This window comes from Thunnus thynnus, chromosome 6 (genome assembly GCF_963924715.1).
Source record: "Thunnus thynnus chromosome 6, fThuThy2.1, whole genome shotgun sequence".
In the NCBI taxonomy this organism is placed as follows: domain Eukaryota; kingdom Metazoa; phylum Chordata; class Actinopteri; order Scombriformes; family Scombridae; genus Thunnus; species Thunnus thynnus.
Genome location: NC_089522.1, coordinates 33,765,564 through 33,792,906, shown reverse-complemented (window position 1 = coordinate 33,792,906; position 27,343 = coordinate 33,765,564). Strand labels below are relative to the sequence as shown.

General features: G+C 40.2%; 1 protein-coding gene across 6 annotated transcripts in view; it reads right to left on the bottom strand.

The window, feature by feature from the left end:
- Positions 1-27,343, bottom strand: part of LOC137185183 (tyrosine-protein phosphatase non-receptor type 7-like) — a 62,851-nt gene that overhangs the window by 13,487 nt on the left and 22,021 nt on the right. For 2 of the 6 annotated variants that reach the window (XM_067593499.1, XM_067593501.1), the window contains exons 9-11: positions 25,649-25,762; positions 25,407-25,491; positions 22,922-23,359 (exon numbers count right to left, since the gene is read on the bottom strand). The exons of 2 other annotated variants lie outside the window; for them this stretch is intronic. In XM_067593499.1, the coding sequence (XP_067449600.1) occupies positions 23,249-23,359; positions 25,407-25,491; positions 25,649-25,762 (310 nt within the window). In that variant the 3' untranslated portion in view covers positions 22,922-23,248. Of the gene's footprint in view, positions 1-22,921; positions 23,360-25,406; positions 25,492-25,648; positions 25,763-27,343 lie in introns of those variants that run through there. 2 more of the 6 variants (XM_067593502.1, XM_067593504.1) reach the window with 2 other exon arrangements.

Below are 27,343 nucleotides of genomic sequence, written 5' to 3'. Positions count from 1 at the left end.
TTCAGTATTGTTTGTGGATGCATTGTCTGGTTCCTGCCACCAGGTTATGCTGTTGAGTCGGAAAACGTGAGTTGTGAAGGAGAAGAAGAAAACTGTTGATGTTGTTGTTGTTGTTGTTGTCATGGTAGCCAAGAGAAGAAGACAATCATTTTTTAGCAGCAGAGAAAGTGTGCTGCCGGACTGTAAGAGTGAGCATAGACTGCTTTGTTTTTGTTGTTTATAGCAAAAATAAAGACATTGCTAGTTGCACGACAGTCCTGCATCTGCCTGAGTCCTTGGCTGCAACAATGACATGACATTGAGATTTAGTGACAGTACAGGGGTCCGTTTCACAAAGCGGGTTTAGTGAAAACTCAGAGTTTGTTAACCCTGAAATGAGGGAAACTCTGAGTTTTCCGTTTCAAAAAGGGAGGTAACTCAAACCAGAGAAAGAGGGATAACTCTAGCCTGTTTCACAGAGAGGGGTAACTTAAGCTCTCGGTCAGTTACCGTAGTAACAGACTCTATGAACCTAACCTGGTCGGGACCAGGTTTTTCTCAATGAACCTCGAGTTTCTCTCAGTCTCCGCCCTCTTTCAGAGCCACACACTCCATTTGATTTCCTCATTCATTCAGTCAGCAGGCGAGTTTTGGCGTAGCCTAGTTCTGCCGTCTGTCATTTAAAAAAATCATTAAAAAAATCAGTCAGTATATTAGAAGTCCATTAGGCACAGTAGGTGGCGACTTTTTCACTAACATGGCATGTCCTTTTGATAACGATCCCGTGGATGAAGGTGCAGTATTACTGCGCAGAGAATTAAATATTCGTTGAGAGATGGTTATCAGACCGCGCATAGATGTTCTAGCATTTCCAGACAATTATCTTTTTGAGCGGTACCATTTCACGTCACAGTCCATCATCTACATACAAAACCTAATCCGTCCTTACATTTGCAACATTACCAATCGTAATCATGCTCTCACATCCCAGCAGATATTGTGTGTTGCACTGTGTTTCTTTGCAAACGGAAGTTTTTTGTACAATGTCGGAGCCAGCCACTGGCCTTCCTAAATTTTGGCTTAGGGCCAGCTCCTCTGCCTCCGTTAGAGGTGGCGGTGCTGGACCACCACCCGTTTTACGGGCATCTGCCTTCTTTCTGTTGGCTGAGTAGAAGTCTGTGTTAGTTTAAATAGGATTAATTATTTAACAGAACATGATATAGATGAGAAGACATTTATGTGTGTGAAACCAGCATTATGTTGGGGATAAAACAACTGCACAGTCAAACAGCCACTTAATATTTACTTTACAATGTAAAACATGATCAAATGAGGTTCTCCCATGAGATTATGCTGAGGTTTCACCTGTTTGAACAATGTTTTTATATTTCATCCTAAACTGCTTCCAAGTGCGCTTCTCCCTCGCGGGATTGGACCTAAATGAAATAAATTAATAGGCGACCAATCAAGCAGTTTTCCTCTGTAATATTATTGTGATTGCAAAGGACTACATTTAAACTTACGCATTGACCCGAGCAGCGATGTTCTCCCACGCCGTCTCCCTCTCTTTTGCAGCTGCAGCGGTGTTGCACTTCTTTTTGAAAACATGTTCAAACTCGCCGTATTATCGCATTAAGATTTCTAGCCCTAGTGGGGCGAAAAACGCAGCCCTCCGCTTCCCTGTTGCCATGGTGACTCGTTGAATCGGGGCTCAATTGATGCTGGCTTTTTATAGTTGTGGTGTACGCGCTTAACTCCAGGTGAAACTACTCCGAGTTGAATAAACTGACTCAAATCAGCTGTTCTGGAACCGGAAACTCGGAGTTTCCTATCTCAGAGTAGATCAACTCAGAGTTCAGGATTAGACTCAGAGTTTGTTGAACCTGCTTTGTGAAACGGACCCCAGATGTTATTGTGAAAAGACTCAGTAGTGTCTGTCCTGTAAACTAAACTCCTTTGGAGTCAATGAGAGAATACTGACAACGTTTTATTCCTCTTTTATTGAAAGTATTTTAACTGCTGGTTTACATTTGTCAAAAGGACAAGAACCCATTGCAACATGTTGTTAACTTCAGCTCTAAAATTCTTGGTAAAACACAAAGATCCCTGTTACATCTTAATACTGAACAAGTCCTCAACAAAGCAGAGAAGATTATCAGCAACCCCACACATGATGTCCTCTATGACTACTTTAACCTGATGCCATCAGGAATGTGTTTTATATCTCCTGCATGTAAAACAAACAGAAGGAAGTTTGGCTTTATTCCATCAGACTTATGAACAGTACAAGAAATGGTCAGTTTACCTCATGTATGATTGATTCTTCTGACATAATATGGGCCTTTGTGATGTTGGATATTGTTGACCAGCTACAGACCGGCCTCAGCCATTAAATTCTTTCTAACACTGTCATATTTTTATTTTTTAGATTGTTTTCATGTGTGTAAATTAATTGTATATGTGTACTTGTTTGCCTCAAATTGCCCCTTGAGGGACGAATAAAGTATTTTGAATTGAATTGAATAGAAATCAGGATTCTCTTGGCTTTCATTAGAAAATGTGACTTGGTCTGATACATTAAGTAAAAACTGAGCTGCTCTGACTTCTTCATGTGTTGCTCAAAACGAGTCTGTCTCCTAGAAATGACCTTCATATACGACTAAACTGTTTCACAGTGACGCTGCTTTATGAAACATAATCTCTGCCTGGATGATGTTCACAGTGAGGTTTTGTGGAATGAATGAAGGCAAGGCAAGTTTATTTGTGTAGCACCTTTCAACAACAACATCAAAGTGCTTTACAAAGAGCATAAAAGGCATCAAGACAGAATATAAAAGCAACACAATAAATAAAATTAAAAAGTGTTGAATTTGGGAATAAAAAGAAGCTAAAAAGAATTAGACAGATAAAACATGAAGCTACATTTCTATGTGTCTCTGCAGTGGGAGGGAGGAGGTCGGGGTGGATGGGGGGCTACAAGATACAGGACTCTGACAGCAGAGACCCGGGTTCACATCCTGAGTCCTGTGTGTGTTCAGGTTTGGTTCAGGTTAGTGAAAGATGCTGCTCTGGCTTAAATGTTCATAAACATGTTGAGCTTTAAGTCACTGCAGACTTTTTCCGTATAAAACAGAGACCAGGATCTTTCTCTGACCTGAACCAAGTGCTGCCAGAGTCTGAACACAACCACAAACACTTTCATACTGCTGGAGTTTCTACCAGCAGAGATTTTACTGCAACATCAGATATTTTATTGGAAAAAAACAACCAGGTACGTTGTCTCTGAACATTTCACTCATATGTTCAGATTCAACACTTAAAATTTATAAATACATTAACAACAGAAAATGTATTCAGTAGGCCATTGTAGAAGATGTAATGAAGCCTTGTTTTGATCAGAAAAATTAAAAGTATGTTTCACACATCTAAACATGAAAACCAGTTAAATTTGACCCAAACACAATAGGAGGGTTAAATGATTTTAGCATCAGGCTGCTACATCACAAAATGTGAAAAAATAGTCTGAATACTTTCTGAATGCACTGTAATATGCAATTGAGTTGAATATGAATGTAATTTCTAGGAGACAGAGTTGGCTCAAAGTGTAGAAGAACAATATCAAACAACATCTACATTTATGAAGACAGAATGAACATTTCAGAATAAGCAAATAAGAAGAAACATGATCAGTTGTGTATCATCAGCATAGAGGTGAAAAATAGCATGTTCATAGTTAATATCTGCTGATTAAACAAACAAAAGAAAGAAAGTGGAACAAACTGGAACCTTGCAGCACATGTTAACCTGCACAGTACAGAATCCAGATCCAAATCCAAATATCATCATGTGTTTGCTGTGAGTGTAGAGTAGGTTTGGTCTGGATCGCTGCTGTCTGGATCCAGGTCCTGGTAGATGGAGTCTTCATACATGGAGACTGGAGGACAGTTCTCATAGATGACAGATAACTGAAAATAAAACAGGAATGACATCAAACCTAAAATATAGCAGTAACCAGGGTAACAGCCCAGATATTGTGTTCTTCAATTGTTTGTTGATATTTTAGTGATAACAACTCGGCAGGCCAGAGGTCTATTAACAGTAACTGTGATTTTATTTAATTATACTTTGTACACAGTAGTGAAGTAGTTGCAGCCATGAGATTGTTTGTTCCTAACTGCAAAAATAAAATGTCTGCCAACAGTAAGAGTTAACATGTTAACAAGGGCCACTGCCATTATTCCTTGTGTGTTTAAACTCTTTCTGACATTGTCATATTTGTATTTTGTAGATTTTTAAATGTGTTTGAATGAATTGTATATGTCTTCTTGTTTGCAAACGTGCTTCCCCCTTGAGGGATGAATAAAGTATTTTTGAATTGAATTGAATGAGACATACAGAGTTAAAGGAAGTCACCTCCATGTTTCTGCTGTCTGAGGTTCCTCTGGTGTTCAAACCAGAGTTCCTCCTCTTCGTCTTCCGTTTGTAGAGGAGCAGCAGAAAAACAGCCAACAGCACAACAACCACAGGCACGATTACAGCCGGAGGCCAGAAGTAACCTGGGCGAGGGAGATGGGAGTCAGGTTGGGAAGGAAGAGAGAGAGAGACATTTATTGGTTTAAAAGACTGGGATCTTTTGTCTTGTATTAGAAGATTAAAGGTTCCCTGTGGAGTTTTTGACCACAAGTAGCTTGTTTTTACATGTGGATCTATGTTGTGCACATGTGGTTGACGTGATACACAATCCTGCCAGTGGTTTCACATCATCCCACTGATCTACAGGATGCAGGAACCTGCCCAGAAACACAGCAATGCACCAACAAAAGCAGGAGAGAAGAAGACTGCAAGCAATGCGAGATTTAAAATACTTTAAATAATCAGCTTTACAAATATTTTATGATTGAGGAAACATATTCAACACTTATGTTGGACGTAAAGGATACACTCAGCATGTTTTGGTGAGTAACACTGAATATAAATATAACCTTATTTACAAGAAAACAACACAGGGAACCTTTATCAAAAATGAGATCTTCCTGTTGAAAAAACATCTCAGACTTTGGTCTGAATGTTTCTTGACTTGTCATGTGCTGACATCACATGTTAATAATTATCTTACATCATTAGAAATGTAGGATGTGTTTAAACATTAGACGTGAAGATAACAAGGAAATGTATTGTAAAATTTATTGTGAAATGTTTTCTTCTAGGTGCTGAACTGTCTTATGTGCTGAAACACATGTTGGACCATCTTGTTATTCTTATTAGACAACGTTGTTATGCTGAATTTGACTGTTTTAAGAGGACGTTTTGTTGCAGAGAGACAGTGATGGACAGATGGACAGACATGAATTGTCCTGTACCTGTAAACTGCTCTGTGGTTTCAGGGAAAGATGACGTAATCCAGTTGGTTTTGAAGTGGTTGGAGCCGTGAACAATGAAAACACATTGAAACAATCAGATGCTGAATTAATAATGCAGAGAAATGAGATGCTGCTCTAGACAGAAAGATCATATTGACAGCATCCATCACATACACAAGAAAAATGCAGCATTAAATATGTTAATGAAGTAAATGATTAAGAATATTTGAAGTGGGTTTGTTCTATTAATCAGAAGAGTAAGAAAATAACATCCACAGGTTGGTTTTCTAACATTAAACATAAAAGCACAAATGTCTGAAAAGGTTTTTAAAAATCGTATAAACTGATTGTTGTAAATTTAAAAACTAACATTATAAAGGCAACACATTTTACATCAGATTACTTTGTGACTCTACAAATGAGTTTCATCTTTAGAAACATTTTAGAGTATGATGTCTTGAACTTTAAGGAACCTGAGGAACCGTTCTTCTCTATGTTACCTAATGTTAATAGAAATATAAAAAAGGTTCCAGGTTGGACAACTAGTATGACTCCGCCAACCTCAGCACTCCTCTTGTTGTCACAAATCAACTTCTGACCCAAAAAAACTTTGTTTCTGTTAAATTTTGTATTCAAAGTTTTCATAATCTTAACAATTTAACAATTGATATTCATTGAACAGAATGTGAACAGAATATTAAATATAAAACTCACCATCTACAACAAAGATCCAGAACGTGTTGGATGAATCTGGAGACAAAGCTCTGCCGTAACCACACTTGTACCGTCCTGTGTCTGACTTCTTCAGCTGTGTGATGAACACATACAGTCCATATTCAGATCCTTTTCTATATTCAATGCTGTAACTGCCATTCTTAGCTCTGTTCTCTTCTGTTTCAACCAGGATGTCTTCTTCTTTTTTACATTCATCCTTACAGAAGAACATCCTGCTTCCACTGACAGTCTTACTCCATCTTTTTGTGACACTTCCTCCCACAGTTACTGTACGGGAGAAACGAGTGTTTTGACCCAACGTTGCCGCTGAAAAGATGAACAATCAACAGTTACTGTCTGTACTTCCTGTAAGATGCTGCAGTCTGATCACAATATTTCCTGCTTCATATTTACACAGATCCACAGAGTCACACTGGGAGCTGCCCAGTTCAACCAGTCTGACTGCTGGAGTAATGATTTCATCCAACATTGATACACTGAGTCAATATATCATAAACGTCTCACATTCTTCAACAATTTAATTAAATTCTATCTGACTTCATTTATTCTTAAGCTTCAGAATCATTAAATGGGATGAACATAGTAAATATATCAGGTTTTATGACTTTCAGTAGAAACTCACCATCTATAACTGTGATGTCAAAGTCACGGTAAGAATCTGGGACCGAAGATACGCCCAAACCAAATCTGTACCGTCCTGAGTCTGACTTGGTCAGCTGTGTGATGGTCACAGTCACAGTTCTTCTTCCAGAAGATCCGTCTTTATATTTGATGCTGTATCTGCCACTCTGAGCTGTGTCATCATCTGTTTTAATGAGAATGTCTTCTTCTTTACATTCTCCTTTACAGAAGAACTTGGTGCTTCCAGATGAAGTGAAGTGGTATCTCAGTGAACCATTTCCTCCTTCAGCTCCAGCATAAAGGTTTATTGCATTGACGAGTCCAGTGTTTCCATCCTGCAGTGCTGTTGGAAAGATGAACAGTGAATACTGATGATCAATACTTTGTGTATTGTAGACTTACTGTAAACAGACTGCAGATTAATGAGGGCTAATCCATCAGTTCACAGAGAAGCAGAGATGATACAGAGGCAGCCATTAGCAAAGTTTTCACTGACTGTACAGCAGTTGCTGTTGTTCTACTTGTAGCTGCAGTTGTAGTCACAGTGTCTCTGTGTAACGTCTGTTTTTCAATGTTTTTCTTTCATACTTTCTAATATCAAACACATTAATGAGCAACAAATATTCAAGATGGATGGTTCATATGTTTTGATAAATTACAAAATTAGATTATAGAGATGTTGTAATTAGTAACAGAATCATTTAGAGAACGACAGGAAAAATAATTAACATAGCAGTGTTGGGCCTCAAACCAAAAGGTCACACAGAGAGGGCCTACATGTAACCTGTGAAGCCTGACCACGAGGTGCTTTTTCCTTTGTTTCCCCAGAGACAAAGGAATAGTGCCAAAATGCTGCTTACAGACAATGGAAGTCCATTGCAAACTCCATTTCCAAGGATGCTTTGTGATTTTCACACCTCAGCAGGGAACAGTCAACATACAGTCTCTCACGCCTGGAACACACTGGATGCGTGAATCTCAGCAGTGCGTGTGCATCGCTGGACTGCTGCGTCTCTCACGCTTGTAGCATCCACACTGGAAGCGTGTCTGCTGCGGCGCTTCTACCACCGGCAGCCCTATCTTTCTATCATGTTCCCTGTCTATTTCTGCTGAGAACAGCACGCGTCATGCAGAGAAAATAGGTGAGACCTTGAATCTCTAGATGAAGCGACGCAGCAGCAAGAGGTTCCACGACGCGCACACATTGCTCACGCATCCAGTGTGTCCCAGGGGTCATTGGCGGAGACGCTCCTGCACAGTGGAGCGTCCTGATGACGCAGCCATCATCATCACTGCCCCTTTAAAAACTGAACGTGCCCTGAAGAACACGCCTTCATTGTGAACTGAGCCAGGAGAAACACCGTCCTCCTGTGAGTCAGCTTTGCTAATGTAGGTACCCCACGCACATGTTTTTCCCTCACTGAAGAGTCCCCTCGCCGGACGAGACAAGACTTCACCCGTGTTCACCCGAACACATTCCTGGATCCAAGAGAGACCGCTACTGCAACCAGCGTCATCAAATTCACCTCGAGAAGGAAGAAACAGAGTTTCTTCAGGAAGACGTGGAACTTCTCTGCCCCGCTCTTCTTCACCGAGACAGCTCTGCTGTTTTCTCCGGCACGCTGCCGAGAATCAGCAAGCTGCCGTTAAACATTTGCCGATCGTGCGAGAATGGCCACCGTCTGCATCCGAACCGAGGACAGAGCCAGACAGAGCTGGACAGAACCGGACATAACTGGACAGAAAGACGGACTTCACCCACACCCTGCTCGCTTTCTGAAGCGACCAAGTAAGAGGCATAAGTCTGGGCAGAGGCAGTGTTAGTTGTGTGTTCTTTTCAGCATCAGTGCTGTTGTTTAGCATTTCGCTTTTAGCTTTATTGCTATTGTTTGTTTTTGTGTGAATTGACGGACCGCCGAGCCCATTTTTCTCTGTTTACTCTCAGGAGTATTTAAAGTTTGCTGCCTGTTAGTTGTGTTAACCACACTAGACTGTTTTGTGTTTGTCCCGCTCGGGACTACTGCTGTGTTTGTGCCACCGTGAGTGAGGAAGTAAGTTGCTTTGTCGATCAGAAACCAGACAACGTGCGTTACAGACTGCCATCCATTCGCACACTGTCTATGGACAAAGGAACTGCTTCTCTTCCCCTCACGATCGCTTTCTCTCCTTCTTCTCCCTCTCTTGCGACTGACACACACACACACACATACACGCACCAACATCTTGACCATCAAATCCTTTTGCAGAGACTGGAACATTTAATTGGCATTAAAGGAACTGCATTAACCTGGTTTAAGTCCTATTTATCAGACCGATTTCAGTTTGTACATGTGAATGATGAATCCTCCGTGAAGGCAAAAGTTAGACACGGAGTTCCACAAGGTTCTGTACTTGGACCAATTCTATTCACCTTATATATGCTTCCTTTAGGTAATATTATTAGGAAACACTCCATAAATTTTCATTGTTACGCAGACGATACCCAATTATATTTATCAATGAAGCCAGATGAACCCAATCAGTTAAACAAACTCCAAACATGCCTTAACGACATAAAGACCTGGATGACCTGCAATTTTCTACTACTAAATTCAGATAAAACTGAAGTTATTGTGCTTGGCCCTAAACACCTTAGAAACAAATTATCTAATGATAAAGCTGCTCTGGATGGCATTACCCTGGCCTCCAGCACCACCGTAAGGAATCTGGGAGTTATCTTTGATCAGGATATGTCCTTTAACTCCCACATAAATCAAATTTCAAGGACTGCCTTTTTTCACTTACGTAATATCACAAAAATCAGGCACATCCTGTCCCTAAAAGATGCAGAAAAACTAGTTCACGCATTTGTTACTTCTAGGCTGGATTATTGCAATTCCTTATTATCAGGCTGCCCTAACAAGTCTCTAAAGACTCTCCAGCTGGTCCAGAACGCAGCTGCACGTGTATTGACTAAAACTAGAAAAAGAGACCACATTTCTCCCATTTTAGCTTCACTACATTGGCTTCCTGTAAAATCTAGAATAGAATTTAAAATCCTTCTCCTAACTTACAAAGCCCTTAATGGTCAGGCACCATCATATCTTGAAGAGCTCATAATACCGTATTATCCCACTAGAACACTGCGCTCCCAGTATGCAGGCTTACTGGTGGTCCCTACAGTCTTTAAAAGTAGAATGGGAGGCAGAGCCTTCAGCTATCAGGCTCCTCTTCTATGGAACCATCTACCGGATTCAGTCCGGGGTGCAGACACCCTCTCTATGTTTAAGAGTAGGCTTAAAACTTTCCTTTTTGATAAAGCTTATAGTTAGGGCTGACCAGGCTCGCCTTGGATCAGCCCTTAGTTATGCTGCTATAGGCCTAGACTACTGGGGGACTTCCCATGATGCACTGAGCTCCTCTCTCCTCCTCCTCCTCTCCATCTGTATGCATTCATGTAACATCAATGCATGTCACTAACTTTGCTTCTTCCCCGGAGTTTTTTGTGCTTTCTCATCTCACAGAAAAACCTGACTCCCGGGCCGAACCTTCGCGGTCCTTCACAGTCCTGATGGCATCCTTCCCTGGCTGTTGCTGCTTGTGCTTGTTGTTGTTTGTTGTTGTCATTGTTTTTCTTCTGTCCCCCCTCCCCCTTTCCCTCTCTCTTTCTCTCTCTCAACCCAACCGGTCAAAGCAGATGGCCGCCCACCAAGAGCCGGGGTCTGCTTGAGGTTTCTACCCGTTAAAGGGGAGTTTTTCCTTACCGCTGTCGCCAAGTGCTTGCTCATGGGGGAACTGTTGGGTCTCTGTAAATTAAAGAGTACGGTCTTGACCTGCTCTATGTGAAAAGTGCCTTGAGATGACTTCTGTTGTGATATGGCGCTATATAAATAAAGATTGATTGATTGATTGATCTTTTTACACATCTGATGGTCAGATGACGAGATCCAGCATTGCTCTATCTTTCCTTCTCCGCCATCAGACATGTGTGTTTTTCATGGAATTGGGTGAGTGCAAGACACCGATCACCAGGTGGCGCCATCTTGCTATTGTCTAACCAAGACACTGCCGTACCATCCGGTTCTCGCGCGACCTGACTTCCTCCCACAGTCATGTCCGCGTCGCAGACCGACAACGTCATCACGTCAGGGCCCGTCGCCATCTTGTCGCACACACACACACACACACACACAAACACACACACACACACACCCCCACTCACACACACACACACATGCATTCCCCTGCATGTGTTCAACCCTGTACATAGCTGTTGTGTTTTGTTTGGTAGGATTAGATTTTAGAATAGTTGTTTATTGAATGAAGCATTTGTTAACTTTGTTGATTTTGCTAAGTTTAATAAACACTGTTATATCTTTAAAGAGAAGTTCTTTTGTCATTATTGTGTAACATATTGTGAAAAGTGGCTGATTGAAGGAGTCAGAGCTCGAATTCACCCTTCTTTGTTCACCCTTGAATGTTGATATCTCTCAGATATTAACATTCTACGTGAACTCCTTCCATGAGACTACCTTGTTTGGTTATTGGTCCCGGTTTCCAGGTGGTGCCCCATATTTGTTAATACATATGAATAATTCTATTAATTTTATAATTAATTAATTAGTACTGATAATTGTTAATTATTGTTAATAACCAACTGTGCTCCTCACGGATCCAACAGTTGGTGCTCAAATTATTGATTGATATTAATAATCTTTTGATTTCACTCTTGCCCGTCCCAACAACAGCAACATGAAAACTTAAAGGTACAAATCTGACATTTGTTAAAATGAACACAATGAATGTCCAGAAGCAGTTTGTGCTGCAGCTTTACAGACACAGTCAGGTAATCAGTCCTCACCTGATAAGAAGCAGAAGAACAGAACATGGTGGATATTCATTCTGAGTTTGATCCTGATGCAGAAAATCATCAAACTGTCAGAGAACTGCCTCTATATGTCTGTCTGATCAATCAGGAAGCTGAAGATGATTTAAGTTGACATTCCTTCCACTTCCTCTTTCTCTCTCTCTCTCTCTCTGTGTGTTTGCAACATGATGATGATAATGGTGGTGGTAAGGGGTACATTAATGAATGAATGGATAATTTTATTTTCAACGCCATTATATGACCCATATGATCTCTATGGAATTATTCAGAAACATTAAACACCAACAAACCAAACATTCCAGTATATAAACACACCAGCATCTCACAGCACAATATATTGATCTCATATAAATCTTTACATACTGTATAATATCCCAGGAGATATCAAACAATGAAGATTAAATAAATACATACACACAGTCTAATCTATGTGAATACAACAAGTGTAATATTAATGTGTGTAGATCAGTGGTTTCATGATGAAGCTGCTATGAATCCTCCTTCTGTAGGCATTTAAGACCTAGTGAAATGAAAAATACATTTCCCAGTTTTAATCCTGTGTCCCTGTGTTCATTGTTCATTTATCTCTTGTTATATGCCAAATACAGACATGGCCAAAATTATTAGTACCCTTGCATCTTATTAATTAATGCACCATTTGCCCTGCACAGTGTTGAAATTAAAAGATGTCTTATTATCAATGCATGTCCATGTTTGGTTTGCAGTGGAACGAAACAAAATAACTGAATTCATCCATATTCTACAAAGACATTCTAAAATAATTTGGACAAAATTATTGGTACTATTTAGAAGTTGTAAGACATAATTGACTGATTATTGTGTTTTAATTGGTATCACAGGTGTTTTCAATCTTATAATCACTCATGCAGCCAGTTTAAAATGAGAAAATTACTCACTCTGCTGTTTTGTGCTACTGTGTGCATCACATTGAATGTGGAAAACAGAGGGAATCTAGAGAGTGGTCTGATAAAAGTTTATAGCCAAGCATGGTCAACATAAAGGTTACAAGACCATCTCCAAAGAGCGTGATGTTCCTGTGACCACTGTTGCCAATAGTATTAAGTAGTTTAAGACCCATGAAGCTGTAGCCAACATCTCTGGACGTGGTCACAAGAGGTAAATTGGCCCGAAATTGAACAGAAAGATTGTTTGAATGGTGGAGAAAGAACCAAGGAAAACTTCAATATAGATCCACACTAATCTTCAAGTTTAGGGTACAGTAGTTTCAAGTTGCACCATCCATAGCTGTCTGAATGATGGTAGAATTGGTAGAAGACCCAGAAAGACTCCACTTCTAAGAGGGAGACACAAAAAAGCCAGACTGGACTTTGCCAAAATGAGTGTTGATAAGCCGCAGTCCTTCTGGGAGAATGTGCTTTGGACAGATGAAACAAAATTAGAGTTTTTTGGTAAATAACACCAACCTTATGTTTACAGAGGATAAGATAAAGCCTTCAAAGAAAAGAACACCATGCCTACCGTGAAACATGGAGGAGGCTCAGTGATGTTTTGGGGTTGCCTTACTATTTCAGGCACTTGGTGCCTTGCATCTGTGCAGCACAATGAAATCAGAAGACTATCAAGGCATTTTTGGGCAAAACATACAGTTCAGTGTCAGAAAGCTGTGTCTTAGTCGCAAGCCATGGCTCTTCCAGCAGGATAATGACCCCAAACATACATCAAAAAGCACTCATGAGTGGATGAGAAGAAAACGTTGGACCGTTCTGAAGTGCCTTGCTATGAGTCATGATCTGAATCCCATTGAACATCCGTGGAAAGAGCTGAAACTTGCAGTTGGGAGACGGCAGCCATCAAACCTAAGAGAACTGGAGCAGTTTGTTCAAGAAGAAGCCAAACTACCAGTGGAGTAGAATAGAAACATTATTCAGAGTTACAGAAAGTGCTTGACTGCAGTTATTGCCTCTAAATGCAGTGCTACAAAATATGCCAATATTTTTGGCCATTTTCATTTGTTTTTTTGTATTGAATAATATGTTAAGTTGACAGGCTATAAAGGACCGCCTATTGTCTGTACTGTTGTGTACAGCCTTTATAGATCGATGCTCTGTTGGTCGAGCATGTTGGATAGACAGTGTTTTACTGTTATTGCCTTTGTGATGCTGTTGGGCCTCCACATACAGTCAGACAAAGATGGGCCTACATGGAAACCCTGAGGCCTGGCCACGAGGCCGCCTTTGTCCCCCTGAAACAAAGGATCAGCACCAAAAGGCTGACCACTAACTCCATTCCCCAGTGTGCACCACTTCGCACCTAGGTGATAAGTAGGAAACGGCCCAGCACAGTCTCTGATTGGCAGAGACGCACCAACACTACGGGGAGTCATGGCAACGGAGCCGTGACGTCATTCCCCTTTAAAACACGGAGCGGGACAGAATCTCGTCCTCTTTCAGGTACTCTTGCTTAGGAGAAGGTCCGCCTTTTCGATCAGCTGGATCGCCAACGAAAGGGACTTGTACACGTGTGCTATTTCCCCTTTTTCTTTTGGAGTATCTCCCCTCGCTGGACGAGACGAGACCTCGACCCGTGTTCACCCGAACACCGTAACGTACCGGATCCGCGAGAGACTGCTGTTGCAACCCAGCGCTCTCACCCGATACCTGCAGAAGGGAGAAAGGATTTTCTCCACGGAGACGCGGATAACTTCTACGCCCCGCTGTCTACCGACCGAGTCGACTACCCTGCGTTCTTCGCTGCCCCACCGAGGAACCAGCGCCGTCATTCCCGGGAAACCAGGACGGTTCTGCCAGCATCACGCACCGGAGGACCCGCTGCTGGATTTCACTAACGGACTTTTTCCACACACATCGGTTCGCTCCGGAGAGCGACACAAGTAAGAGGTTGTCTGGGCAGAGATAGCATTAGAGTTGTGTGTTTGTGAGCTTAGTGCTTGTACTGTTTTTGTGTGTTTAACGGACCGCCGAGTCCTGTTTGCTGCTGTACTCTGAGGAGTGTATGTTTTAAGTTGCTGCCTGTTTAGTTTGTGTTCACCACGCTAAACTGTTTGTGTTATCCCGTTCGGGATTCCTGTGTGCGCCACCGCAAGTGGAAAGTAAGTTGCTTTGTCGGTCCACAACTAGACAACGTGCGTACCGACTACCGTCCGTACTCCCGTTCTCTGTAGACAAAGCAACCGCTACTCTCCCCTCACGGTCGCGGGACCGAGAGTCGTTCCCCTTTCCTCTCCTTCCTTCCCTTACTAACACCCACACACACACGCACATACCCTCGCACCTCCGCCTAACTACGCACGTTTTCCACACATCTGATAGTCAGATAACAGAGGGCCATAGCGCCGTCTTGCCCCCTTTGTTACCCGCTATCAGACACGTGAGTGCAGAAACGCCACCGACCACCGGTCGGTGCTATCTGCTATTGTTAACTGGAACTTTGCGGCGTCTTCCGCCGGTTGTCCTAGCGTGACGCAACTTCCCCCGGAAGCCGCGCCATCTTGAGTCACTTGCATCGTCACGTGATCCACGTCGGCCATCTTGTGACTCATACACACCCACACACACACACACACACACTTTTACACATACTCCTACCTCCTCCCTCTTTCACACACACACACACACACACACACACACACACACACACACACATGCTTCGGTTTACCTTTACGCAGCTGCTGTTTTATGTGTTTTTTTGCTAGTATTAGTGGTAGTATAGTATTTTGTTGATTGAAGCAATTGTTGACTTTGTTAATTCTTGTGGAAGTTAATAAATACTATTTATAGCTTTAAAGAGAAGTTTCTTGTCATTATTGTGCATCTATTATTGTGATAAGTGGCTGATTGAGGGAGCCAGTGCTCGGACTCTCACCTTCCCCATTCACTTAGAGGTGCTGATACACCAGGTATTAGCCCCCCCTTAAGTGAATACTTTGTTTATGAGACTACCTTCACAGTTGGTTATTAGTCCCGGTCTCCGGGTGGTGCCCCGCATTATTAACTGAGTTAATAAAATTTAATTTCATAATTCATAATTATCTCTGATAATTACAAATTATAGCTAATAACCAAACGCACTCCTTTCAAGCCCAACAATGCAGAACATTGAAAAGTAAACTGGTCACTCATTTTTCTGTTTGTCTATATTTGCTCTTTTTTTCAAACTTTTCATAAGTCATTTTCTCTGGGAAAAGACGGTCCACTCACTTTTAATATTGGCCCACCCAAAATACAGTTTCTGCCTACACCACTGGCCAGTGTTTGCTGTCCTGACCGGATGGGGCTCCTGGATTTATGCTGTGTGATACCTGAAGGAGAACCATGACATTTAATATAACCTTTACCCAGCTTACCACTGACTTCAAAGGTGGTTTGGGACCTAAGAGCACTCCTAGGAGAAAAAATACACGTGTTAAAAGCCCAGGCCATCTTGGCCACCCTCATCAAAGTGCAAGACACATCCAGACTGTCCTCTGCCACCATCCATGGAAAGTTGGATGACCTGCATATGTTGTTTTTGTATAGAAGCACTACAGGTGCCAAAGACTGGCGTCCTGAGACTAGAGAGCAGCTGAGGGTACTGGATTGGAGAGAGAAGGTTCCCTGCTCTCAGTTTTTCCAGCAAACCATGGCTGAATGTTCTGCAAAGCTGCAGGCTGTAATGTATAGGCATCCCTGCATGGAGCTCTTCAAATCCCCTCCAGTGTTCGACCCAGTAAAGGTGTCTGGGCTTAGAAAGCACATGGATGTCCAGACCATACCTGCCCTAATACAACTGTCAACTGAGGAATGACACCACTACATCACATGGACAAGAGTGACACTGTGGAGGTCAGTCGTGTGCAGTGGTGGGTCTCCAGGGAGGACAGGATGCCCACTCTAGCCTTGATCGCAGCTTTGTACCTCCACCTCCCTACTACCTTAGTGGATGTAGAGAGACTTTTCTCCCACTACACGATGCTGCTGAAACAGTTCAGAAGGAGCTTTACTGAAAACAACATTAAGATGATGCTGATTGCCAAGTTGAACTGTAGACTAAGACGAATCCCCACCACAGGTCAAAACTCACTCAGTCATGTCACTCAACGAGTCATTTGTTCTGTTGCTGTACTGTTGATTTGTTCACTTATTTTTGACTAAATGAATTTTGTAGGACAATTTGCACTTGGATATGTGGATATTTTGAATATCCAATGAGTTTTAAATTTTAAGTAGATGCATTATTTTAGAGTGTCTGAGACAGTTTTATGTTGGAGTGTCATGTTTTTGCCTTTGCTGGTGTTAGAGGTTCTCAAAAGATATTTGGTGAAGTTGAGGTCAAGCACCTTAGCAGTTATTTATTTATGTATTTGTTTGTTTATGTGTTGAAGTTTTAATTGTTGAGAGATGATTAATGATTAATGTTTTTGCAAATTAATTTTTGCTCTCTCTGCTCCACATTGAACCTTGCATTTTAGTGGCCATGTGTCCTACATTTTATGCTGGTTGATTTTTCCAACAAATGTTCACACTTTGTTTTGAACTGTTTGTGATGAAATAAAATCTCAAATTCAAAGGTTCTACTAGAATCTACTAAACTTTTTTTTCAGCCTGTCTGAGGTAATTTTTTGGTTGTTTCAATGTATTGTGCACTTAATTTTGCTTGAGAACAATGTTTGTTATCTTAACAAGCAAAAAAATGCTCGACTAATTTCTGCAGATTTTCATTCTGGATCACTGCTGAAAACTGGAAAAAAAAATCTGCAGATTCCATTTGGGCTTAGTGATGACCGTCTAATCCAAATAACACCTAAGTTTATTACAACTAAGTAAAACCTTCTCTCATAGTTCTGCGATCAAACAGGTTTATCTAAACACATGATCTTAATCTTAATTTGAATGTTAATTTCATGTTATGTTTTGTAATGTTTATGATATTATTATATTATGTTACTGTTTGCATTATTATTAAGGCTGCAGGTGTTTACTCTTACTTACTAAATCCAAGTTCCTTTCTTTGGTAAGACAGGGACCTAATTCAAGTGTCTCATACCAGAGTGGTTGCTAATTAGTGGCTATTGGTTACACTAGTGGAACCAGTTATACAGTGAAGGTGGTCGGACAACTGAGAGCACCATGGCATTCAGATGAAGCTGCCTATCTAGCCAGTGTGGCCACTGTAGTTTAGCCTTTGCAGATACAATATAGATATAAAGCTGGGTTAAGCGGCCAAGTATCTGCTCTTTGCTTGGGTGAGAGCTGGATTGAAAGGCGGTTTAAAGGTAAATTAGATCAGGGCTGGAGAGTAATGTCATCTGTCATGAGGCCCAGTAGATTTATGACCTTTAACATGAACACTGGGCTTCCAGAGAAATACTCATCCAACTTCTAGGCACACTCACTCTTTCTGTCTATACAATCCCCAGGCCAAGAGTGGGAGTTAACAGCAACAACGACTACAAGCACAGCCATTCCAAAATGGCTTAAAAAAGGGGGAAACACAAAAAGTAGCTCAATATCTTAGGGTGTGTTTAGACTGTGTGTTTTCAAAAAACACCCAGCCTCCCAGTGAGTCCTCGGTGAGGCCACTGTATGGGTGGAGTGGATGTTGTGACACAAATGGCAAAAACCACCATGTTACTCAGCAAAATTGGAACCTGGCTCAACTTTTACCACAATGCAAAGTCATCAAGCAACACACAACTTTGGCCAAACAAATATGTGCAAATGCAAAGGTTGTAAAATCCTGTCTCTATTATAACCAGCATGCAGTGTTTTGGCATCTAATAAACCTTCATACTTATGGATGTATTGGTCAAACTGGACCTCCTGGATTGTATTTCATCTCACCAGTGGTGGAAGAAGTATTCATATCCTTTACTTTAGTAAAAGTACCAATACAGCAATATAAAAATACTCCATTACAAGTAAAAGTCCTGCATGACAAATCTTACGTACAAATTACTTAAGTAAAGGTATATCAGTTCATATGGACACCTGATTACTGGTTTAACACACACTTGAAAACTTGTGAACCTGTCCTTTTAAAAAAAGGTGAACAGCACAACAGAGCTGCTACAATAGCTTCCTCCATTTTGGACTCTCCGGTTCTCTGTCCCCTCACAGCTCAGCACTATCAAGACGGCTTGCTATTGGTTAACGGTGCAAATTTGTTTGAAGAGGTGCGAAAAAAAATCTGTGTAAATTTACTTCACCTTTAGGAGCAACTCTATTGATTGCAATTATTTCATTGGAATTTATTAAATTTGCAAAAAAAAAAAAAAAGTCCTGTTTTGAATTGTGCTGTGGGCAGGTCTTTATAATGGTAACTCTTTGAGTCTATATGGAGGACGTAAGATTCATTTACACCTTGTCTCACATAAGATAAGTTAGAAGACTTCTTCCTAAATGTCTGTATGACTGGGACACCAGGTATGAGTTGGAATACCTGGTTGTGTTGTAGCTGGGAGCTGTACTGGGCCAGAGTGGTGTACAGGAACTGGTACTGCTCCGTGGTTTGGATCATACCACCCCTGCATAAGAGGAAGGGGGGGGATTTGCAAAATGCACTAAGAGGAGGAGGAGAGGAGAGGAGAGGAGATTAGGTGTGTTTGCATCCACCTGTTTTTATCACATTTTCAATTTATGCATTGAAAAAAACTGGAAACAAGATATTTGTTGCTGTCTGAGGTGTAACAGCAGCTGTGTGGATAAAAAATAAAATGTAAACAGACTGAGTGAATAAATGATGATGTACATGAATCATGTGACTTAAACGTCACTGAAGAGATGAAAACATCAGATCTGTGTGGAGGTATGAGGAGACTGTAACCTTCCTCAAATCAGTACATGAAACAAACAGAAATGTCTTATTTCCATCATGTTTTCCATCGTTTGAGCTTTGACTGCCGCTCTTTTAATGACGTCATCTAGTTGCTTCCTCTTCTTCTGCAAAGGTTTAATGGCACCAACTGGAGAATTAGCAGCTCTCAACAGAATCTTAATTTTGCAAAGTTGATTTTAGTTATTTATTTGGATATTTGTATTGTATCGTATCCAACCTGCCTGCCGGATGTAGAGAGACTTTTCTCCCACTACACGATGCTGCTGAAACAGTTCAGAAGGAGCTTTACTGAAAACAACATTAAGATGATGCTGATTGCCAAGTTGAACTGTAGACTAAGACGAATCCCCACCACAGGTCAAAACTCACTCAGTCATGTCACTCAACGAGTCATTTGTTCTGTTGCTGTACTGTTGATTTGTTCACTTATTTTTGACTAAATGAATTTTGTAGGACAATTTGCACTTGGATATGTGGATATTTTGAATATCCAATGAGTTTTAAATTTTAAGTAGATGCATTATTTTAGAGTGTCTGAGACAGTTTTATGTTGGAGTGTCATGTTTTTGCCTTTGCTGGTGTTAGAGGTTCTCAAAAGATATTTGGTGAAGTTGAGGTCAAGCACCTTAGCAGTTATTTATTTATGTATTTGTTTGTTTATGTGTTGAAGTTTTAATTGTTGAGAGATGATTAATGATTAATGTTTTTGCAAATTAATTTTTGCTCTCTCTGCTCCACATTGAACCTTGCATTTTAGTGGCCATGTGTCCTACATTTTATGCTGGTTGATTTTTCCAACAAATGTTCACACTTTGTTTTGAACTGTTTGTGATGAAATAAAATCTCAAATTCAAAGGTTCTACTAGAATCTACTTAACATTTTTTTCAGCCTGTCTGAGGTAATTTTTTGGTTGTTTCAATGTATTGTGCACTTAATTTTGCTTGAGAACAATGTTTGTTATCTTAACAAGCAAAAAAATGCTCGACTAATTTCTGCAGATTTTCATTCTGGATCACTGCTGAAAACTGGAAAAAAAAATCTGCAGATTCCATTTGGGCTTAGTGATGACTGTCTAATCCAAATAACATCTAAGTTTATTACAACTAAGTAAAACCTTCTCTCACAGTTCTGCGATCAAACAGGTTTATCTAAACACATGATCTTAATCTTAATTTGAATGTTAACTTCATGTTATGTTTTGTAATGTTTATGATATTATTATATTATGTTACTGTTTGCATTATTATTAAGGCTGCAGGTGTTTACTCTTACTTACTAAATCCAAGTTCCTTTCTTTGGTAAGACAGGGACCTAATTCAAGTGTCTCATACCAGAGTGGTTGCTAATTAGTGGCTATTGGTTACACTAGTGGAACCAGTTATACGGTGAAGGTGGTCAGACAACTGAGAGCACCATGGCATTCAGATGAAGCTGCCTATCTAGCCAGTGTGGCAACTGTAGTTTAGCATTTGCAGATACAATATAGATATAAAGCTGGGTTAAGCTGCCAAGTATCTGCTCTTTGCTTGGGTGAGAGCTGGATTGAAAGGCGGTTTAAAGGTAAATTAGATCAGGGCTGGAGAGTAATGTCATCTGTCATGAGGCCCAGTAGATTTATGACCTTTAACATGAACACTGGGCTTCCAGAGAAATACTCATCCAACTTCTAGGCACACTCACTCTTTCTGTCTATACAATCCCCAGGCCAAGAGTGAGAGTTAACAGCAACAACGACTACAAGCACAGCCATTCCAAAATGGCTTAAAAAAGGGGGAAACACAAAAAGTAGCTCAATATCTTAGGGTGTGTTTAGACTGTGTGTTTTCAAAAAACACCCAGCCTCCCAGTGAGTCCTCAGTGAGGCAACTGTATGGGTGGAGTGGATGTTGTGACACAAATGGCAAAAACCACCATGTTACTCAGCAAAAATTGGAACCTGGCTCAACTTTTACCACAATGCAAAGTCATCAAGCAACACACAACTTTGGCCAAACAAATATGTGCAAATGCAAAGGTTGTAAAATCCTGTCTCTATTATAACCAGCATGCAGTGTTTTGGCATTTAATAAACCTTCATACTTATGGATGTATTGGTCAAACTGGACCTCCTGGATTGTATTTCATCTCACCAGTGGTGGAAGAAGTATTCATATCCTTTAATTTAGTAAAAGTACCAATACAGCAATATAAAAATACTCCATTACAAGTAAAAGTCCTGCATGACAGATCTTAAGTACAAATTACTTAAGTAAAGGTATATCAGTATTGTGAGCTTGATGTAGTTAAAGTATTGCAGTAAATGTACATAAGTATTATGAGCTTGATGTAGTTAAAGTATTGCAGTAAAAGTAGTGGTTTGGTCCCTCTGACTGATATATTATTATATATGACATCATTAGATTATTAATAGTGAAGCATCAGTGTTAGAGCAGCATGTTACTGTTGTAGCTGCTGGAGGTGGAGCTAGTTTACACTACTTTATAAACAGTTAGCTAGTTTAGTCCAGTGGTTCCCAACCTAGGGGTCGGGCCCCTCCAAAGGGTCAGCAGATAAATCTGAGGGGTGGTGAGATGATTAATGGGAGAGGAAAGAAGAAAAAACAAAGTTCTGATACACAAATCTGTTTTCAGTTTTTGGACTTTTTCTCTAATCTTTGATTTTTGCTGAAATATTGGATCATTTGAACATTTATTGAAATGAAAGCATGTGAGAAGTTTAGAGGGAAAAATCACTATTTGGTGGAGCTGTTAACAACTCATAGACATGTAAAATGTGACCCCGACTACACACTGCTTTTTATAAGACATCAAAAGCCAAAAAGGTTGGAAACCACTGGTTTCATCTTTAACAATATGTTGTATTTTAAAAGCTTGTTGTATTATCCATTGTGTCAAATCTTCATCTGAAAAGTAACTAAAGCTGTCAAATAAATGTAGTGGAGTAGAAAGTACAATATTTCCCTCTGAAATATAGTGGAGTGGAAATATAAAGTAGCATCAAATGGAAATACTCAAGTAAAGTACAAGTACCTCGAAATTTTAATTAAGTGTAGTACTTGAGTAAATGTACTTAGTTATTTTCCACACACCCAACGGAGAGCTTTGTGGGCCTCATTTGGAAATACAAATATTTTACAGCTCAAATGATAGATTTTGTGTGGAGTATCACTTTAGAAGGAGTGTGGTTATACACACATCATATGTAGGTGCAAGGCCACTGGAAATCAACATCAATCAAAAGAATAAGGGTGTTGTCAAACCTCAGTCGGAGGTTGGATCACGTTCCCACCACAAATGAACTGAGACCATTTCCTGTAAAGGGGCTCTGTGTGGTTGTTTTGGTCCAAGTACAATTTCTGTGTTCAGACCTGCCCAAACAAATTGTACCTAGGAGGAAAACTAACCAGGGTCCCATTCAGCCAGAGTGAACTACACAGGTTTGAAAACACCATAAGGTCACATTCAGACAGACTTAGTTCTGCATGAAAAAATGTAGCCAATGCACAGCAAGTCGTTCTGCAAAAAAGTTGAAGCACACATTCCAGATAGATAACTTTGCTTTATTTTACTTGATTTATCAGATATTAATATTGTTTCATGTGTTTTCTTCTACTTGGTTCTCTTGGTTCAAGCTTCTTGGTTCAGTTCTGGTTCACTAGGGTTCTCAGTCCAGGATAAAAGTTCTGTTACAGCATCAGTTCTTTGGGTTTTGCTGCTGGTCTCCTTTTGCCTATAGTTTCTATTGTTTCTGCCTTCCTGGTTTTGTTAGTAACATCTGCTGTGCGTTTGGCTGGTTTTAAGTTCTTCTAGGTTCCTTTAGGTGTGAACCTGGCCAAGCAGACGCTGCTGGTTCTCGAGGTACTGCACCACATCAGTTACTCCCATTCTTTGTGCTGTCCAGTTGTAGGTTCTGTAGTTGTATATTGACTTGGTCGTCTTGGCTCTGCTGGTTCTGTGTGATAGGCTGGTTCTGGTTCTGATCCTGGTGAAGAGAAAACACTGTTTAACTGCTGATTCAATGACTTAAATACCTAAATCATGCACAGTTTTCACTCAAAAACAAGCCCTCCAACCAAAACAACAGAACAGGTTGTTTGTCAGTGTTATTCTCTGATCTGTCACCTCTGCGGTTACTGTTTGATTGAGTTTAGGCAACCAAACTACATGGTTACAGTTGGGAAAACAAATGAGACACAGAAAAGGAGAGCGGTTGATGGGTGTGAGAAGACAGGAAGTTAGAGAGGAAATATATGAAATAGAGAGATGATGAAAACAAAAGATAGAGAGAGGGTTAAGAGGTCAAAATGGACAAGAGGTAAAGAGATATAGAAAGATGTCTTCTAACATGATCCTGTGATGTCCAAAGTACCAAAATATTTTAAAAGCTTGTACCTCGAAATTGTAATTAAGTATATTACTTGAGTAAATGTTCTTAGTTATTTTCCACCACTGCTTCTCACCTGTTCCTAGGTGCAAGGCCAATGGAAATCAATATCAATCAAAAGAATAAGGGTCTTTTTAAACCTCTAGTGTGTTTGTTCTAGTCTGAATCAGTGGATGAGTTGATAAACTTTGTAAGGTTATGGTTACCGTTTGAATGAGTTTAGCCAACATGGTTACAGTTGGGGGAAAGATTGTGGTCATGGTTAGAAGAAACCAGCATTGACTGTTGGCAGGATGCAAACCTCTGGTGTTGAAGTTACATGCTCTCTACACCAAACCTACACTGACACCTCCTCAAGAGTTTTTCTTTTGTAGTATTTTTGCACTTATTATAGAGAATACATTAGAGGGATGACAAGAAATGGCATAACCAATCACATTCCCTTTCATTCTGTTGGGAAACACAAGCACATAGTTATTTTCTACATAAACAAAAAGGAGGAAAAGCTGTTGTAGCATCAACTCCTGTCTCATCACTGTCTGTAAACCATGTTTTTTTGTGGAACAGAGAAGACAGAGACAGAGGAAGTTAAAGGACGGTTTCACAATACTTCCAGTCCATTTTAAACCAACAGTCAGGAGCTCAAATGAGCAGTGAAACCTGTTTTTCTTGCTGTAATCATTCCTTCTGTTCATACTGACCATTAGAAGATCCCTTCATGATGCACTTACAATGGAAGTGATGGAGGACAAAATGCACAGTCCTCCTTCTGTGCAAAAATGTATTTAAAAGTTTATCTGAAGCTAATATGAAGCTTCAGCGTCCAAATGAGTCAAATCAAGTAGATATCTTTCAACGTTACAGTCTTTTTAGTGCCAAAGTTCCTCTTTTTGTTACTATACTTCCACCGCAGCTCAACAGGGAAACACTGTCCGAGGAAACACAAAGAGGGAATTTGATGCTAAAAAGACTGTAAATGTGTCAGATATCCACTTGATATGACTAACTCAGACTGCTGAAGCTGAATAGAAGCTTCACATCAACTTTACATGCACTAATTTTTGCACTAAATGACACACTGTGGATTTTGGCCTCCATCACTTACATTGAAAGCACATTTGAAGGATCTTTTAATATCCAGTATGAACAGGGGGAATGATTACAGCGAGGAAAACCTCTTTCACTGCTCATATGGACACCTGACTGCTGGTTTAACACACACTTGAAAACTTGTGAACCTGTCCTTTTAAAAAAAAGTGAACAATACAACAGGGCTGCTACAATAGCTTCCTCCATTTTGGACTCTCCGGTTCTCTGTCCCCTCACAGCTCAGCACTGTCAAGACGGCTTGCTATTGGTTAAAGGTGCAAATTTATTTGAAGAGGTGCAAAAAATCTGTGTAAATTTACTTCACCTTCAGGAGCAACTCTATTGATTGCAATTATTTCATTGAAATTTATTAAATTTGCAAAAAAAAAAAAAGTCCTGTTTTGAATTGTGCTGTGGGCAGGTCTTTATAATGGTAACTCTTTGAGTCTATATGAAGGACGTAAGATTCATTTACACCTTGTCTTACATAAGATAAGTTAGAAGACATCTTCCTAAATGTCTGTATGACTGGGACACCAGGTATGAGTTGGAATACCTGGTTGTGTTGTAGCTGGGAGCTGTACTGGGCCAGAGTGGTGTACAGGAACTGGTACTGCTCCGTGGTTTGGATCATACCACCCCTGCATGAGAGGAAAGGGGGGGGGGGGGGGGGGTACAGGTTAAACAAGCTACATTTAGGGAATAAGCAAAATGTTACACCAGACAGTGAGAAGAGAGAGAGGAGAGACTGATGAAAAAGAGACAGAAACGGAAAGGTGATTTTTTTTTTTCACCAACCTATCGAGTCGAAGCTGACAAACTGTCTCCAAGATGTCGACCTGACCAGTTTCTCTGAGCTGCTGAGAGCCGATACTGCTGGCTATAAAACAACCTGTCCTCCCTATACCTGCACTGAGAGGAGGAGGAGAGGAGAGGAGAGGAGATTAGTTGTGTTTGCATCCACCTGTTTTTATCACATTTTCAATTTATGCATTGAAAAAAACTGGAAACAAGATGTTTGTTGCTGTCTGAGGTGTAACAGCAGCTGTGTGGATGAAAATCAAATGTAAACAGACTGAGTGAATAAATGATGATGTACATGAATCATGTGACTTAAACGTCACTGAAGAGATGAAAACATCAGATCTGTGTGGAGCGATGAGGAGACTGTAACCTTCCTCAAATCAGTACATGAAACAAACAGAAATGTCTTATTTCCATCATGTTTTCCATCGGCTTTGACTGCCGCTCTTTTAATGACGTCATCTAGTTGCTTCCTCTTCTTCTGCAAAGGTTTAATGGCACTGACTGGAGAATTAGCAGCTCTCAACAGAATCTTAATTTTGCAAAGTTGATTTTAGTTATTTATTTGGATATTTATTGGACCACTTGACTTGTACATTTCATATGTAGTAAAAGGGTAACACTTTATCTTAAGTCCCTGTATTTAGCGTTTATTATCAGTACATAAACAGTTAAGCGGTTTTAATCCACTATAATGTGGCTGTAAGCAGATACAAGTGTTTATTAATGTATTAGTCAACAGCTATAACTCCTCCTGTGGGCACCCAGAAATGTTTGCTGCTATATAAACATTTAATAAATGACATTATGGTAAAACACAACTGTCATCATGGGAGGAGTTAGAATTAATACTGTACATTAATAAACACTTAAAATGTCCTTATATGTGCGTATGTGCATACATCAAAGTGTGTTATAAAGCATTTATTAAATTATGATTATAAATGTTAAATAACGGGATGTTAAGTGTTAGCAAACAATGAATCTGTTTACACCAGTGATTCTTGCATGACACCTACATAATGTTAGTGATTCACAGTTGGAGCACTTTTATGGCTCATATGAACATTAAACTCCCCTGTAATATATATTAAACTATCTGGTGCTGTTACAAGAAGTCAAAAGGTAAAAGACTGTGGACATAAAAACTGAAGGAAAGAATTTTGTTTTTTCAGTATTATATAGCTATAATTTTTGTTTTTCATTTACTTCTTCTTTCTAGTGGTATCTCTAGAAAACAATTTTCTGCCTTTTCATGCACGCAGCAGATTATTTGCATGTGAAAACATACTGTGGGTCAGTTCCACACCTCAAGCTGTGGTTGGCTGCTCAGGTACAACCGTCCACGCTCTCAAACAGGAAGTAGCTTTCAACACATCTGCTGCTCTGGTTTGCAACATCACAAGCTGATGGTTTTACTGTTAGGTAACCCAGATAGTGATCCTCTGGTGTATTTTAGAAACAGTATGTTCATGTTTACAGACAGTATGTTCCTCAGTTTGTCAGCATGTTGTCAGTTCTGGACACTTTGAGTGGTGATTCACTTCGCTCATTCACAAACTACATAAGAGTTTACAACATTTGAAAAACATCATTTTTAATAAATCAAGTCTGTTGTTAGTTTTATGATAATTCTCCAAATTATAAAAAGAGAGAGGCACTCATGTAGCTGTGAAAATTTACATTTAC